General features: G+C 43.1%; 1 protein-coding gene across 2 annotated transcripts in view; it reads right to left on the bottom strand.

Moving 5' to 3' along the window:
- NFATC3 (nuclear factor of activated T cells 3) overlaps positions 1 to 18,415 on the bottom strand; it is a 91,640-nt gene that overhangs the window by 6,686 nt on the left and 66,539 nt on the right. The window contains exons 9-10 of one of the 2 annotated variants that reach the window (XM_056136286.1): positions 11,846 to 12,856; positions 1,550 to 1,653 (exon numbers count right to left, since the gene is read on the bottom strand). In XM_056136286.1, the coding sequence (XP_055992261.1) occupies positions 1,553 to 1,653; positions 11,846 to 12,856 (1,112 nt within the window). In that variant the 3' untranslated portion in view covers positions 1,550 to 1,552. The remainder of the gene's footprint in view (positions 1 to 1,549; positions 1,654 to 11,845; positions 12,857 to 18,415) is intronic. The other variant, XM_056136285.1, reaches the window with a different exon arrangement.

Here is an 18,415-nt window from a genome sequence, read left to right as displayed (position 1 = left end):
AACTTCGTATTTCCTAGTTTTCCCCTGGTAGCCATGTATGGCTATCTAGAATTTTTTTCTCCAATAAAATGTGAGCAAAAGAGAGGTTTGTTTCTCTCTCATTACTTGCTGGATGACCCCTTCCCTCACACTTGCTTTGGCTAAGATGACACGGATTTGTCATTATTAAGGAGATGAAAGAACAGATAAAAACAAGAAAGTGAAAGGAGCCTGGAGCTTTGAATTCCAGGAATTAAGGAGAGAAATTTGTGGCTGAGCCACTCTGTCTTGGGACCTCCCTATAGAAACATTAAAATAAAAACAAACCTCACCATCATAAAAGTAGCACATTAAAAATATTTAACTATTTTTTTTTTAAATTATTTAACTATTTTAACAAGAACTAAGATAACAAGCTTGAGATCTATTATGCCAAGTTTATTGTGAGTAGACTGTTTGGGGGGGGTGTGTGTTTGTGTGTGTAGGGCCTTGTAACACTACAATGGATTTCCCAGGAGTGATGAGAGAGACAGAGAGAGAGAGAGAGAGAGAGAGAGAGACAGAGACAGAGACAGAGACAGACAGACAGAGAGAGACAGAGAGACAGAGAGAGAGTGCAGGGCCTTATAACACTACATTGGATTTCCCAGGCATCTCAGTGTCAAGCGTATGTAAGACCAGTCCTACCAGGTGTGGCCCCAAACCAAACAAACAAACAAGACTTAGATAGTGAGTGGGCATGATTTTAAAGTCTCCTTCCAAATCTAACTTCATGTAAACGAAATTCAAATGACGTCCTGAGAATTACAATTTGTATGTTTTTAATTTCTATCAGATACTTTCTCATGTGAGTCTAAGGGTACAACCAAAGAAGATCTGTGACAGGGTGGGGTGTGAATCAGCGTTGGGGTAAAGAGGTAGAAGGCCCAGCTCTCTCCTTCAGAAACGCTCACTCCACCTCCGCAGATTCCTTCCAAATAAAGTCCCAGAAGAACTATGAGCAGTGTGAACAGGGCCTTTAGGAAAGGTCAAAGGTCGCCTCTGCCAAATGTTTAAAACTTCCTAACTTATTTCATTCCATAATGGCTCATGAAGAGAAACTGACCAGAGGGTTAGGGATGTGACTCAGCAGTACATGTGTGCCTTGTATTTGTGAGGCCTTGGGTTGGATCTCTGGTAGTGCAAAAACAAGCAAGCAAGCAAACAAACAAACAAAATACCCCCTAAAACCCCCCAAACCAAAAACAACCTTGCCCAGAAAGGAGCTGGCTTATATGTCTGATCATACCCACTTTACTCAGCATCCAAGCTATAGAATACATATAGCTGGGCCTTTCTGTGCTTGGTTTCATAAATTCAAACCAAGAGTAAAATTACAAGTGCAAAGGTGACAGACTGGGTGTTAGATAAAAAGCAGTCTTACATTAAAGTGTAGCTCCAACGATACTGAGTGGGCCTACCAAGAAGGTGCCCAGGTTAATTCCCTCCTAAAGAGCACATGCAAATCCAGCCACTGCATGCAAATACCAGATTTCAGCACAAAAACAAAAACATTTTGATCAACACTCACCCTCTAGATTCTCCAGAAAGGAGCTGGATATGAGAGCTCACTGTGGTTAGGCCATTTCTCTGCTGAACCTGATGGCTGGTGTTCCAAGTCAGAGATAAACTGGTCTGTGTCAAAGAAGACAATATCACTACTGAATGGAACAAACCAGAGGGTAACTTAATCCATCATAGTGCCCAACTCTTTTTTTGGTAATGGAGGATTTTTTTAGATAATATAAATATTAAGAGTCCAAATAGTTGAGTTGACTTATTTTCAAAAATTGAAAGGGTATGGGGCCAATGCAACAGTACAGTAAGCTCTGGGCACTGACTGGTACGGCCCATAACCAAATAAAAAATTAAATAATTAAGAGGGCAGTACTTTTAAAAAAGATTTAACGATGACTTTCAACTAAATAAACTAGTTTTTAATCTAACAATGTCTATAATAGTTCTCAAATGTCTAAGGTTACACTGGAATTATCAGGACACAAAAACATAAACTCCTGGGCTCTACTTCAGACCACGATATCAAAATACTAAGGTAGGAGTCCAGAAATAAACACAGACAAATTTGGTGTCATTGAGGAGTGTGTTCCCTCCCTCCCAAAGAAAGACTGCATCCATGAGCAAGATACAATCAATTCAGCAAGCTGAAATAAACATTTTTAAAAGGGTGCTGGTGTCCAGACAGACAGAGGGGTTAAGGTGCTTGCCTTGCACACCCAGATCCCCAGCATCACGTATGGGCCCTTGAGCACTGCCAGGAGCGACTGCTCAGCACAGAGCCAAGAGTAAGCCCTGAGTACCAATAGGTATGACTCAAAACCCAAAACAAAAAAACAACAAAAAAGAAACAGAACAAAATAGAAGACGGAAAGCTTCACTTTCTTTAATAAAAGTTAGGAACTTTTATAAATAAAACTTTTATAAATAAAAGTTAGGTCTGTGAGGCTACTGTGGTTGCTTCGCAAGTGCCAGGGCAGAGTTCAGTCTCTGACACCACTGGTCTCCTGAGAACGGTTGGGAGCAAACCCAGAGCAATACACCAGAAATAGTCCCTGAGTGCAGCTGGGGAGGGCCCGAAAACAAAACAAAACAAAACAAAACAAATATAAAGAACTAGCCTGTTAGTTGTACATATGTTTTTGTTATAAACTAGGATGCTCTGCAATATTCCTGTGCAACCAAGAGTCGCCCACTGCAAAAAAAAAAAAAAAAAGTCAGCAGGGGCCAGAGAGGTAGCTCAATGGTCTGTGTAGTATTCCTGGCACTGCATGGTCCCCTGAGAGTGTGGAGAACAACCCTGAGCATGACTGGGTATGGTCCAAAACCAAAACAAACAAAAAATGAAAATATTTAAAACTATAAAATGGATTAAACAGTATGTTTGGCCACAGAGACAGTGCAGCGGTTAAGACTGTACAAACGGCTGACCCGGGTATCAAATCATTTAGTCCCCTGAACAATGCCAGGTGAGATCCCTGAGAACAGTCAGGAGTAAACTCTGAGCATAGCTGGGTGTGACCATCCCTGTACCCCCCACCCCCAAGAAAACAAAAACAAACCAATATGTTCTTTAAAAAAGTCACGGCAGATGCTTCTGGACCTGCACCAGGCACCCTGGAGGTAGGCAGGTGCCCAGAGTTCCAGAAGCTGAAAACCTCCACCCTCCATTCGCCGCCATGCTCACGGCTGGACTCCACAGGCCCGAGAGGAGCCACACCCAGGGCTGAATCTGTTGAAAAACTCAGGTATAAAGGTTTTGTGACCAAACTCTCCAGGTTCTCACTGAGTTGGGGATGGCCTGCTTCCTGCTCTTCCCGGAGCCTCTCAGTCACACTCACATACTGCCTCTGGCGCCATATAAGCTCATTACCGCCCATGATCCAGAGACTCATAAATAAATCTCAAAAGAGATCAGCAAGTCGTAGAGATGCTTTCGGAACCTAAAGTCACCATCCAGTTAAAAATTTAACTCCCCTCATGTCCAATTCAATCAGCATAATCAATGGCTGAATAAACAGTAGTATTCCTACATTAAAAAAATAAATTAACTCTGCTGTATCACCCCATTCAAAATTTTAAAATTCCTCGACTGCTGGCTGCATTCGTGGCCACGCAACATCTCAAACTCTACAACACTGATATATCAGGAGTAGCAAACCACATTGGATAAGATGTAAAGTACAAAGCAACCAATCGATTAAGAACATATTAACACATAAGGCTCAATCTGTAACAACATGTTTGTAATCTTTTATACAAGGGCTTAATGGCTCCAGGGTGAAATACAAAATGTTCATTCACTTTCTTCTAAGGAAACCCTTTCTGATCATTTTCAGCGAATTATTCCTAAAAAAAGTAACATAAATCATTTAGGGCCTGCTTTTGGGGCAGGCTTTGGTGATGGTTGGGAAAATTGGAAACAACGGAGGTGGGAAAGTGCAATGGTGGTGTTGGAATATTAAATGCAAAAAATTATCATTAACAATTTTATAATTTTTTTAAATGAAAAAAGTCACTCTGCATGAGCCATGACAGTGGTGTATAAAGATGCCCGCTCAAGCCTAAAATATAGTATGTTGGGTAGGTAAAGCAATGCCTCTAGCCTGAAAAGAATTATTGGTCTTCACTATGCAACTTAAAATAAAAGGACTTAGCCATAGATTCTGGGCTGGAGCGATAGCACAGCGGGTAGGGCGTTTGCCTTGCACGCAGCCAACATGGCCGGCCCGAGTTCGATTCCTCCGCCCCTCTCGGAGAGCCCGGCAAGCTACTGAGAGTATCTCACCCACACGCAGGGCCCTGCAAGCTCTCCATGACGTATTCGATATGCCAAACACAGTAACAACAAAGTCTCCAATGGAGATGTTACTGGGCCGGCTCGAGAAAATCGATGAACAACGGGAGGATAGTGACAGTGACAGCTATAGATTCTAAAGAGTATTTATTGTAGCCTGGAGAAGAATCTGCATGCAGTCTCTTTGAATAATATTCAATACCCTCATATCTAACAGATAAAGAACAGAAAACAAAACAAAGTCAGATAAATAGCTTAAAGGGCTGACACATGCTTCGCATGCAGGAGGCCCAGGTTTGATACCTCACACCACATGATCCCCTGTTCACTGCAGGGAGTAACCTCCAACTAAAGCCAGGAGCAGTTCCTGGGCATGGCTGGGTATGACCCAAAACCAAAATTACAAACAAAAAAGGCTTTTTTTTTTTTGCTAAATTTTAAAGCAATTACCTATTTTCTTTCCTTTTTTTTTTGTTTAGGGGTTTCCTTTTTCATTTTTAATGCTCATGGGTTACTCCTGGCTCTGCACTCAGGACCATTATGGGATGCTGGGAATCAAACCTAGGTCTACTGCATACAAGGGAACCAATCTATCAGCTGCACTATTGCCCTGGACCCTCTCTATAAAGTAATTTATTTAGTATATGTGGTTTTTATAGATATATATCTTTTTGGTATATATATTACATATACTTTGTAATATTTTAAAGACAGAAAATGTAGTCAAAAATCTCCCTTCTGGCACCAGAGACAGAGATAGCTCAATGGGTTGAGAGTATGCTTTGCAAACAGGAAGCCTGGGTTTGATACCTTGGTACCACATGGTCCCACCAAGTACCACCCAACACCTCCAAGTATGCTCTAATAAAATACACCAAAAATGATACCTTGGTACCACATGGTCCCACCAAGTACCACCCAACACCTCCAAGTATGCTCTAATAAAATACACCAAAAATTTCCCTTCTTAAGGATGCCCAATTTACACAATTCTCCAAAGCACAACGAAAGGTACATAATTTTGATTCCGAGAAAATCAAGCACATAAAAAGAGCTAAGAGGGCCTAGAGACACCAGGAGTTTCATAAGATGGCTAACAGTGGTAATTTCAGATTGTGCTTAGGGAAAAAGGTACACTCAAGAAAATTTTCTAGTTCACCGAAACACTGCTGGCAGTCCCCAAAATACCTGGTTCATTTCTATCACAAAAACATTGACCAAACATCTAAAGTTGAATTAACATATACTTTTGGGATCAGAGAAAGAGTACAGTGAGGATAGAGCACTTGTCATGCATGCAGCCAACCCAGGTTTGATCCCTGGCACTGCATATGGTTCCTCAAGCTTGGCCAGGAGTGATCCCTGAGCTCAGAGCCAGGAATAAGCCGTAAGCATTGCTCCCCCCACCCAAACCATCCATTTTCATTCTTCCAAAAGACTAAAGAGGAGGGAACACTTCCAAACTCATTCTAAGGCCAGAGTTATCCTGATACCAGTCACACAAAGAAACAAGAAAAATTACTATGGGGGGGGGAGGAATAGTACAGGGATTAAGACACTTGCTTTGCCTAGGGCTGACGCCAGTCTAAATTCTGGCACAGAGCCAGGAGTGGTGCCTGAACATCGCACCCCCCCAAAACGAAAAAAACCAAGGTATAAGAATACAGAGGTCAGGTAAGTTGCTCAGCGGCAGAGCACAAGCTTATTATATATGCGAGGTCCTAGGTTCTATCCTGAACCCCACAAAAAATAATAAAAAAGAGAAAGGAAAACTCCATGGGATGTGCTCAAAGTGGTGGAGCACAGGTCTAGGACCTTGAGTCTGGGGGGCTGGAGGAAGAGCACAGCTGTAGGGCGCTAGCCTTTCACGCAGCCAACCCGATCCTGTATGTCCCCCTGAGCACCACCAGGAGTAATTTCTGAGTGCTGAGCCAGAAGTAAACCCTGAACATTGCCAGTTGAGCTCCGCTCCCCCCGCCACCAAAAAATACCACCTTGAGTTTAATCCCTGGTGCTCCATGACCTCCTGAGCAACACCTGCTGTGGCCCCAGTGATCCTCTGCATCACCAAACAAGAACTTCAAACTGAAAGGCCTGAACACTGCTGTCAAAATACTAGTACTAAGACACACAACACACAAAATAAGTGGCCCCTGGAGGTGTGGGGAACCTTATGTGGTGGTGCCAGGGATTGGCCAGGTCAGCTGGTAAGGTGTTGGCCTGGTACTGACAATGTTTACCCCTGCTCCTCCTCCCCGGCAGTATCCGAGGTAGCCTCCCCAATCCTGTGTGTAGCTTTCTCGCCACTTGAAAGCAAGCTCTTTACCTACATGGGGAACTGCGGCAGCTGAGGCCACATCTAAAGTCCTTGTTTAGAGCTGAATTAACAATTGCCCTACATTCTGCATCAGTGGTTACTACGCAGAGCCTGTGAGTGGCAGTGTCAATTTTCACCCCAGCAGCAGGTCAGGTTATATTTAACAGGCATCCTTTTCTCTGGTGAAGAGATGCAGCTGCGGCTCTATTCGTTTGTGAACAAAGGAGGGCAAGTGGGAAGCTAGGGACCCTAATGAATGCAGAAACAGGATTTGGTTAGCTCAATCACAAGGTAAATGGCTCCATATTTAACGGTCTGGAATAATCTAGTTTCATAAACCTATAAAAACACAGCTGTGACAATTTTATACCACTGTACTATCAAGTGTATATAATTTTGTACAAAAACTGTGGCATACACTATAATGCATGGAAATATTTACGAAAAATTGTAGTTCTAGGTATACAAAAGTTATCATATAAATAAGAATGTACTGATAATCATACATGCAGAAAAGGAATCATAATAGCAGTGCCCAGAGGTACTCCTGGCTGTGTGCTTGGGAATCATGTTGTGTTGTTGATTAAATCTAGTAAATAAACACCACACATGTACACAACCCCTCTCTCTTTCTGGCACACTTTCTCACACTTTTTGTTTCTGGGCCACAACTGGTGGCGCTCAGGGCTTACTTCTGGCTCTGTGTTCAGGGATTACTCCTGGAGGGGCTTGGGGGGCCATATGAGGTGCCAGGGATCAAACCCGATTTGCCACAAGTAAGGCAAGTGCTTTACTCACTATACTATCTCTCACCTCTATCCCTGACCCTTCTGATCCCCCCCCTTCCGTTGAGGGGCGGGGTGGGGGAGGGGAGGATCACACCTGGCAATGCTCAGGGATTACTTCTGGCAGGGCTCAGGGGAACCATATGGGATTCGGGGGATCAAATCTTGGTCAGCCTCAGGCCAGAGTGATAATACAATAGGTAGGGTATTCTGCCTTGCACACAGCCAACCTGGGTTCAAGCCCCAGGATCCCATATGGTCCTAAGTAACTCCAGGAGTAATTCCTGAGTGCAGAGCCAGGAATAACCCCTGAGCATCGCCGGGTGTGACACCCTCCCCACCAAAAAATAAACAATGCATGCAAGGCAAATGCCCTACCCTCTATACTATTTTTCCAGCCCAATAACTTTTGTTGATCATATGTCTTACACAATTTTATATGAAATTTATGTAAAATTGCTTTTATAATTTCCCCCAAACATTTCATCTCACCAGATTCCACATTTTGTAACACATCGTCATTTTGTAACATGAATTCAAAAGACGAAATAGAATTTTCACAAAACTTCTCTAGAAGTTTCAATTTGGCTTTAAAAAAAAAATTTTTTTTTGGGGGGGGGGGGGGGGAGGCACACTTGGGCAATGCTCAGGGGAATCGAACCTGAAGAGATGAGCTCTGCCACTTGCATGACTTCTCCACCCTGACATGAGATTTACAGAGGTCTCATCAGATAGTCCAGTTTCCGTTTGGGATCCCCCCAGATGACTATAGATAATCTCCTTTCTATCTGGTGCTGGTCATTAATAGACAGCAGTGTCATGCATAAAGTGTACAGCTAGACATTTAATACTAGAACCCTCAAATTCCTCCTGACATAGTGTGACAGACGCACTGTGAACATATGCTCTTTCAATGAAATTCTGCACAAGTATTCCTGGAGAATGTTCCACTATTCTCTGGAAATAAACAAAAAACTTGAGGAATTCCCATTAGCACCAACTTTAAAATACCATGGCCTGGGGCTGGAGTGACAGCAAAGCTGGTCGGGTGTTTGCCTTGCACGTGCCCAACCCGGGTTCGAAATCCAGCATCCCATATGGTCCCCTGAGCACCGCCAGGAGTAATTCTTGAGTGCAGAGCCAGGAGTAACCCCTGTACATCGCCGGGTGTGACCCAAAGTAAAATAAATAAATAAATTTTTAAAAAATACCATGGCCTGCTATAGCTGGAAGGCAGCTGGAGTGCTGCAAGAAAAAAAATCAGGAAGAAAAAAATCTGGTTCAGTATCAACTCTACTATTAACCAGTTACATGACCTTCAGAAAGTTCAATTCTCTAAACATCACTACCCACCTTATAGAGGATTTGTAAGGGTTAAATTAGATAACAAATGGAAAACTGGGAAACAAACTGTAGATGAAGCTTCATTTCACACAAATGCATTGTTTGTAATCACTGACCCAACACATAAATACTGTCTTTGAAAGCCATCCTCTAACATACCATTTGCCCTCCAGTCACAGATAAGCACGCAGCTATCTGCTGTTTTCAGTTGTCTGATTTGCCCTCTTATCCCCATAAAGAACAGTCATCCTCCAAAGCTCAAAGGTTCTCCTTCAAAAAAGTCTTGCCGAATTCTTAAAGTATGTCACATCTCTCTACTGGTTTCCGGATCTTCTATATGTTGAATGTAAGTGACAAGGCCACTGCACTCTAAAATAGTCACATGCTGGCCTAATAGTAAAGCCCTGGGAGAGGAAATGCCAAATTTGATCTATTTTTCCCTTAGTGGACTGGAACTTGGGGTTTATTTATTTTTACTTTGGGGTCACCAGGGGGTATTCAGGGGCTACCTTGAGCTCTGTGCTCAAGATCACTCCTGGAGCTAAGGGAACTCTGTTATGACATGGACGGAGTCTGGCCCTCCACATACAAAGCATGCTTTCTAGCACACTGAGCAATCGTTCTGGCCTGGAACTTGGGACCTTTAAATTTTTTTCTACACCAAACAGTGTTCAGGGCTTACTTGTGGCTCTGTGCTCGGAGATCATTCCTGGAAGTGCTTAGAGACCTATAACGTGACAGGGATCAAGCCTGGGTCAGCTGCATGCAAGGCAAGTGACCTACCTACTATATAATCTCTCCAGCCCCAGAACTTGAAATTTAATACCAACTTTGTAACTAATTAGTATAATAAGTCTCTGGATATGTAAAGAAGATGGCTAGTCTATAATTATAATTTTCTAAGATCAATTACAGGACTAGATAGCACAAAAATCCTACATCCATGTTTTAAAATCTTTAGAATTTTCATGTAAGACAATATCACCAGTAGTTTTCATTAAATTATTTAGAAAAAAAGTGACATAAATAATAAAGTCAAGAATAAATTTTAGGGCCGGAGAGGTACATTAGGTAATTTACTTGCCTTGTACATGACAGACCTGAGTTTGAAATCCCCAGAACCACACATGATCCCCTGAGTCCCACAAGCCCTCCCAGGAGTGATAACCTAAGCTCAGAACTAGAGTAAACCCTGAGCACAGCCAGGTGTAGCCCAACAATAACAACAAAAATAACACACTCAAAAATTGTTACCTGAAAAGCCTACCTAGGATCATTACTGAAATAATACAGGTGTATGTTGTTCCCCAGTTAAATTTTTTTTCCATAACAGCAAACATATCAACTTGCTATATTATGGTTTCTTTTTATCCCTGTGCCAACAGCTGGGCCAGCTGCAGCGAACTGGTATTTTATACCACAAGTACTACCTTACTTAGCAACCAGGTAGGGCCACAGAGGAGCAGTTTCATGTGTGAAATCTCTTCAAAGATAGAAACTGCAGCACCCAAGAGATAGCACTTGCTTTGCATGCAGTTGAGCCTGGTTTGATCCCTGGCATGCACAAGGGCTCCAGAGTATTGCCAGGTGCAACCCTGGAGGCCTGAGTACCAGGAGGCATCTGGGTAATCCCCTGGCACCAAAGGGTCTGAGATGTGTCTTTGAAAACCATCCTCTAATACACCATTGGGCTCTCTCACTGAAACCACAGTCCTGGGCTGGAGAGTTAGTACAGAGGTTAAGACACCTGCTTTGAAGGTGGCTGACTTCAATCTGATGCCCAGCACCAGACTTATCCCCTGAACACTGCCAAAAGTGACTCCAGACCACTGCCAGGTGTGGCCACAAAACCCAGAGCAAAAACCAAACAAAAACTGAACTGCAGGCCCTGCTGTCTTGAGAATCACTGGGAGGGGTCCCCAGGTGCCTTAGCAGACCCTCCAAAAATTTTAAACCAAGTAAGCAGGGGGCCCGGAATGATACTACAGGAGATAGGGCATTTGCATTGCATACGGCCGACCCTGATTCAATCTCTAGCATCCCCTATGGTCTCCTGAGCAGCACTAGGAGTAATCCCTCCCCCCTTTTTTCTTTTGCTTCGTGGGTCACACCCAGTATTGCTCAGGGGTTACTCCTGGCTCTGCGCTCGGGAATTACTCCTGGCGGTGCTTGGGGGACCATGAGATGCCGGGCATTGAACCCCAGTCGACCACGTAAAAGGCAAACACCCTACCCGCTGTACTATCACTCTGGCCCAGGAGTAAGCCCTAAATGCAGAGCCAGGAGTAACCCTTAAGCACTGCCAGGTGTGACCCCAAAAGCAAACAAACAAAAAATAAGCAAATAAATTAAAAGGATAGAAATTTGATCTTAGTACTTGTCTAGTATTCCCAGCATCTAGTTTTGGGTCTTGTAAATGAATGGCATTCAGTAATCATTAGTGAATGAATATCTCTGTATTCCATTCTCTCGACACTCACCTCGCTAATATGTTCAGAAAAATAACGAATAAATCTTATGTCTGAAGTTCCAACACAAAAGAGTGGTGGGGGGGGGGCTGGAGCAATAGCACAGTGGGTAAGGCGTTTGCCTTGCACGCGGCCGACCCAGATTCGATGTGGTCCTCTGAGCACCACCAGAGGTAATTCCTGAGTGCAGAGCCAGGAGTAACCCCTGTGCATCGCCAGGTGTGACCCAAAAAGAAAAAAAAAAGTGGTGGGTTATCACCCAGTGCCATATCCTATGTAATACAGGTCTTAGAAGTAAAACAAACTTTAAAGCACGGTGGTTTTTATGGTTGGTTGGTTTGTTTTTGATGGACTGGGATGGGGGGGGGGGGCAATGCAAGCTAGGGACTGAACCCAGACCTCACCACTGAGCCACATGTACAGCGTGAAGAACAGATTTTTATACCTATTCCGGTTCATTTATAAACATTTCCAGTCATTTATAAACATTTCCAGTAATAACATTTAAAAATCCAACCGTATGCCAACAATAATCTATGACTCCTGAAGAAGGAAATTCCTAAATCGTCACTGCTCTAAATAAAAATAATGAAGAACTTACCATCATCTAAAGTGATGTCCTGAAGACCAATAGTTGAGAAGTTAGGCTCATGCTCTTCAGGTTCAGGTTTAATGTTCACAGTTGACTCATCAGGTGGAAATGAAGCTGGATCACACAAATTGTGACATATTAAGGATGAAGGAGCAGAAAGACCTCCCTGGCCTGTACTTTGTGCTTGAGTTGAATGTTGATCAGAATGCATTCTGGTGGTCAGAGACGGTGATGAGGCAGTTCCTGAGCTAGGATTCTGGTAAGGCATAGGCTGCAGCTGAGGAGATGGTGATGAGGGCCCAGAAAGTGGCGAACTGGCCAGGGGACAAGAGGCTGCTGGGGAGGCTGTTGGAGCAGGTCCTGAATGTGACGGGCTATACGTAATAGGCTGTAACTGAGGGGAAGGCTGGCCTGTGACCTGATCGGCTACAGGAGAAGAAAGAGATCTTTGTCCTGTGTTCGGGCAATGGTATCCTGTTGATGGCAGATGAGGCAGGGTCTGCATAGAATGAGGTGAATGGGGTAAGAGATGTCCTGCTGAGCCTGAATTCGAGGAATGAAATGGTATGGATGAAGGTGGTTGACAGCCAAGATTTATTAAACGAGGAAGAGCTGTATCCTGCTGAAACAGAACTGGATCAAATTCTTGACTAGAGGCAGCATTAGCAGGAAGACAAGACGGTCCACTGTACACAACATTACTTTGCATAGACTGATAGGAAGACGCCACAGGTGTTGGTACAACTTGAAAAGGCTGGTGAATGACTGAAGACGGTAGCACGTGCTGTTCTTTACCAGCACGCTCATCCCTACACTGCAACTGTGTCAGATGGGATGAGGTTATCAGGGATCCATATGTTTGCTGAACAGGACAAACCAAGTTTCTCTGTGCTGACAGTACACCATCACGGAGGTGTCCTGCATCTGAGGAAGGCCTCTGGCTCTGGGTAGAATGAGGCACAGGCAACGATGGAACTGAAGACAAGTCAATCTCTTCTCTGTGTTCTTGCTTCATCAAAACTGGGGGGGAGGGGGGGAGAAACAAAACCTACCAGTCACCTAGTTTTGATTTTTCATTTTATAGTACATGTAACATACTTGTAAGAGATTTTTATTCTAGACAACAAATTTAGCAAGTCAGGAACTGAAAACAAAAAGCCTTCAGAGAAGGAAGATAAAATAAGTGAAAGCAACAAGTGTAAGACAACAAGGAGTGATTCCTGATAAAAAAGTATTCAAGTTAAAAAAGTTACTGAATACTATACAGAACTCTATAAAATGATGCTGGAAAGTTTTCTAAGATATGCTGCTAAATTGACAAAGATAGAGAACTATATGAAATCTTACAATTCATGCAAAGTGTTATTTTTATGAATGTATGAGTGAACTCTTATGCTTATTTCTAGAAAAATGCATGAGACTGATGATACTTGCTGGGAAGGGAAACTAAGTGATTAGGAGCAGGAGACTTTTTTTTTTGTGGCAGGGGTGCAGGCAAATACCCAGCAATGCCCAGGGATTACTCTTGGCTCTACACTCAGGAATCAGTCCTGGCAGTGCTCGGGGGCCATACTGGATGCCAGGGATGGAACATGGGTTGGCCATGAGCAGAGCAAATGCCTTACCGGATATACTATCACTCTGGCCCAGGCAAAAGAGACTTATTGCTGTTTTTGTGCCTCCCAATTATTTTTCACCGGATATATATATATATATATATATATATAAAGAACTATCCATAACCTATGGATTTAAAAAGGACCTGAGTTTCGGCTCTCTGATCTGAAATCTACCAGGCATCTAGTTTACATTTAGCACCAAACACCAAAAACCATGAAATCTGACACTCACTGAGCTTTTAGTTCACCATGGTTTTCTCACCCATACTTTATTTAATTCAACCATCTTTTTCTACAAGAGAAATCACGAGATAAAAAATAACAGTAGAGGGCCAGAGGGATAGTACAGTGGGTAGAGTGCTTGCCTGGCACACAGCTGACCTGGGTTCAATTCCCGGTATCATATGAACCCCCGCACCACAAGAAGTCATTTCTGAGTGCAGAGCCAGGAGTAACCCGAGTATCACCAGGTATGACCCAAAAAGCAAAGCAAAACAAACAAAAAACCAAGTAAGCAAATAAAAGAATAGGAATTTGATCTTAATACATGTCTAGTACTCCCAGCATCTAGTTTTGGGTCTTGTAAATGAACAGCATTCAGTAATCATTACTGAATGAATATCTCTGAATTTCATTCTCTAGACACTGACCTTGCTATAAAATTTCAGGAAAACACCGAATAAATCTCATGCCTAAAATTCCAACACAAAAGAGTGCTGAGTTAACATCCAGTGTCATACCCTTTGTAATACAAATGTTAGAAAGCCAGTATGCTACCTGCTGTACTATCTCTTTGTCCTTAAACCATTTTCCTTTCTAAAAAATTAAAATAAAAAATTCACAGTAATAAATTTTACAAAGTTTTTATTCAAAATTTTATTAAAAAAAAACCCCAAAACTCAAATGCTACAAAGGAAAATAGAATAACCAACCAGAACAAGGATTGTCTATATACTCTGGTGTGTGCATAGTTCATCCTTCCGTTAGTCAACCCTGTGGCGAGTGACGACAGCTGCAGTTCAGTTCAGTGGCTCTGTTCACCCTAGGGCACCTCTGCCTTCTATTCTCATATGCAACGCCCTTCAGGACTCTGCCTTTGTTATGTTACCTTCCCAATTCACAAACTAATGATGCAGAGGCATTATACTGTCTTCTATTTGTCTCTTTAACTGCTATCATCATTATGATGGCTGTCATCAAAACTTTTTTTTTTTTTTTGGCTTTTTGTGTCATACCCGTTGATGTTCAGGGGTTACTCCTGGCTCTGCACTCAGGATGCTGGGGCTTGAATCCATGTAGGACTTATGCATGGCAAATGCCGTCGCTGTACTATTGCTCCAGCCCCAGCAATCTCTTTCTTATTCAGGTTAGATCATGCATCTCCCAACTCAATAGCATTTGATAACAATCTTGTGCTGACATCTATTTTTTTAAATATTTTTAATTGAGGTACTATAATTTACAAAGTTACTCACAGCACCCAACTTTACAGTCAGCCATGATCAAATTCCATGTATATAATTTTCCCGACCTCAATCCTATCACCAGTGTCAGAGATCACTTCTGCCTGGGCTCTGGGGCCATATGGGGTGCCAGGGACCGAAACTGCATCAACCACATTGCAGGGCAGATGCTGTAAATGCTGTTTATTATTCTGGCTTCTATACTTTTATATCTTCAGTAAATCCTAAAGGAACCCGATCAGTTTTCACCACCTGCACTCAAAAGTATGTAGCCCCCAGGCAAACAAAAAAGGAAAATAATTTGAGTACTGCTTTAAAAAGTCATACTGGGGAAGGTAAGATGGTTCAAAGAGCTAGAGGCCTTAAGTGTGATCCCTGACACTGTAGAGATTCAAGCACTTGAACCATCATGTTTGCCAGCACACTTAAATATGGCCAGGAGTGGCCTTGGTCACCAAATACTGAAATACTGTCCCCCCCACCCATCCACCCGGCAAAAGAAGTTGCACAGCAAGGCTAATTTTTTGGGGGGGAGGGGCACACCCAGAGATGCTCGGGGGTTGCTTCTGGCTCTGCACCCAGGAATTACTCCTGGGAGTGTTCAGGGGTATGCCAAGGAATGAATCTGGGCCAGCCGAGTGCAAGACAAATATCCTATCTCCTGTACTACAGCTCCAGCCCCATCACAGGCTAATTTTCATTCATAATTTTAAATTTAAAAGAATTTTAATAAATTTAAAAGAACTGTCTCCGCCCCGAGCAGAGCCCCGACAGCTGAAGACCTCAGGGACCCAGCCAAAGCCATGCTGAGACCACTCTCCACACACTTGGATGAGGAACTGGCAGAGGAACCCAGGTGTGCGGGATTCGGGGCTGAGATCTCCAGGCCTGCTTGGTTCGGGACTGGGTCTCCTCCACCCAGCTCCCCCACCTTCCAGTAGCTAGACACCCACCAACTGCTGTGTAACCCCATCAACGGCCATCCAGAGACTATAAAACCAAGCTCCCGGAAGCATGCGGCGGCATTTGTGGCCGTGCAACCTCTTATTCTCTAGTTCTCACTCTCAGAGAACCTGGCAGGTTACTGAGAATATCATACCTGCCTATATGCCTTACTAGGAACACCTGTAAAGGTGATTAGAGGCTGCCCCAAAAGCTTCCATCCATCTCGGAGAGCCCAGCAAACTACCAAGAGTATCCCACTCGCACGGCAGAGCTGACAAGCTATCCGTGGCGTACTCGATTTGTCAAAGATAGTAACAATGAATGGTCCTCATTCCCCTGACCCTGAAGGAGCCCCCAATATGTCATTGGGCTACATTGCATGTGACAGGGATGAATGGAGATGTTACTGGGCCTGCTCGAACGAACTGAAGAACAACAGGGTGATAGTGAATTTTAAATTTACGAATGACAACATCAAAGGTATCTGTCAATCACACTTAAAATCCTGCTAGATTTCGAGAATACCTTATTCTCCCCCCATTCTTTATAATTATTTTGGACTTCTCCATCCCATCATTTAAACTGTCGAAGAGTCAAATCAGATTGCTGTCTACTCACAAAGAATTTCACTCCATCTTTATAGGGGGGCTATAAGGAACCTCCCTAATCTCTCTACAAAATCTACAAACCTCCCAATTTACAGTCAACTTCTTCATCTTTACCTTTTCCTCCTATTCCTTCTCCCATCTAAAGCTCATTTCCACATTCATTTTTTTTTATTTATTTATTGAATCACTGTGGGAAAGGTTACAAAGCTTTCAGGTTTATGTCTCAGTCATGCAAATATCAAACACATTTCCCTTTACCAATACTTATTTTTTACCATGAAGAACCCCAATAAACCCCCACCCCCCACCCCTCCCCGTCCCTGTGAGGCAGATGAATTCTAGTTAACACTCTATCTGCTTTGATTAGATTCATTGTTTCAATAAAAGATTCACCACTATTATTTAGAGTTTACCCCCCCCCCCAAATCAGACATGCTGAAAAAGCATTGTGAAGTGATTTGCTTTCTACAGCTGGGTTCAAGAATTAAATGTTGGTTTTGGATTTCTGCTATTTTACCTATTGACCCTGGAAGTATTTCTACTGAAAGTCAGATAGTTAAGAAATTGGTTTCTGTGTTCTGGAGTCGTGGCCGTGCTGGAGAGCCGCTCGCGGGGGGCAACCGGTGGCCTCGGTAGGGCGTGAAGGGCGGAGCGAAACGCCCCCCTTCCCATGAGGTTTTAGTCGCCCCCACACTCCCGGCTCATACCTGCTGTCCACAAGGCTCCCATGTGGCCGCCATCTTTCTTTCCAGAGAGGAGAGGGCGAATGGGGCAACACCCTTTCCCCTCCGGCAGACTTGATGGGCTGGATCAACGCATAGTCCGTTCACTTTTCTGCTCCAAGCTGCTGGGTTCTGCATTATCCACATTCATTTTTTAAAATCCCGCACCTTATCATCACTGATATTCTCTTCTCTATATTTTTAACATTCAAGTTGTTTAAAAGCAACAATAAACAGCAACCCCTTTCAAAAAAGGGGAACAATAGACCCTTCCCAAGGAGGACATATGGACAGTCAGTAGGCATATGGAAAAGTGTTCATCATTAGTTATCACCAGGGAAATGAAAACGACAATGAGATATATCATAGAGTGAGAAAAGCACATATAAAAAATAATGGAAATAACCAATCTTGGCAAGGATGTGATGAAAAAGGAACCCCCATTCTCTGTTGGTAAGAATGTCATCTGGCTCAGCCTTTAGAGAAAGCAGTATGAGTGTTCTCAAAAAATAAGAACAGTGTTTCCATTGTGGGCAGACCTCCAAGATGGAGAATGTGCCTGAAAAATCTTTTAGCCTAGTCAGGGGCCCCTCAGGGTCTTGCATATAGTTAATAAATAAAACACAAATACAAACTTTATCATAATAAAATGTGATGGTTATAACTAATAAAATATGATATAGATGTTCCAAGAGCATAGAAATCAAGCTCAGGGGATCATATGAGATGCTGGGGATAAAACAAGTCAGTCATATGCAAGGCAAGTATCTTAGCCTGTATAATATCCGTCCGGGTAGAAGAGTATATTTTGAAGAATAAGAGTTACTGATAATTTTGTCTGATGATGACTGGAGGTCCTGGGGTGGAGGAGAGGGGAGTTTGGGGCTATACTCACTGTGCTCTGGGCTTATTCCTGGCTCTGTGCTTAGGAATAACTCCTGGTCTTGCTCAGGGGACATGTGTGATGCCAGAATTGCATTGCCCCTCAGCACCAGTGGGGGACTCAAGACTCCTGTACATCCTCTACTCCATGCCCTCCCCTACTCCAAAGGAATGTAAAAATCTCCCTTGTGATGGTATCTATAGATCTACAGAACTCTGGCATCAACTTTACTCTCGCCACAGTCAAGATTCATGGCTTGTTATAGTCACTTCTTGCCAAATACAAAAATCTACCAAGAGATCTTTTTTTAATCTACTTGGGTATGGCTCAAAGACATTA

Source organism: Sorex fumeus, unplaced genomic scaffold (assembly GCF_029834395.1).
Source record: "Sorex fumeus unplaced genomic scaffold, SorFum_2.1 ptg000122l, whole genome shotgun sequence".
Taxonomy (NCBI): Eukaryota; Metazoa; Chordata; class Mammalia; order Eulipotyphla; family Soricidae; genus Sorex; species Sorex fumeus.
Note: the sequence above shows the minus strand (reverse complement) of the source record. Positions and strands in the feature narration are given on the sequence as shown.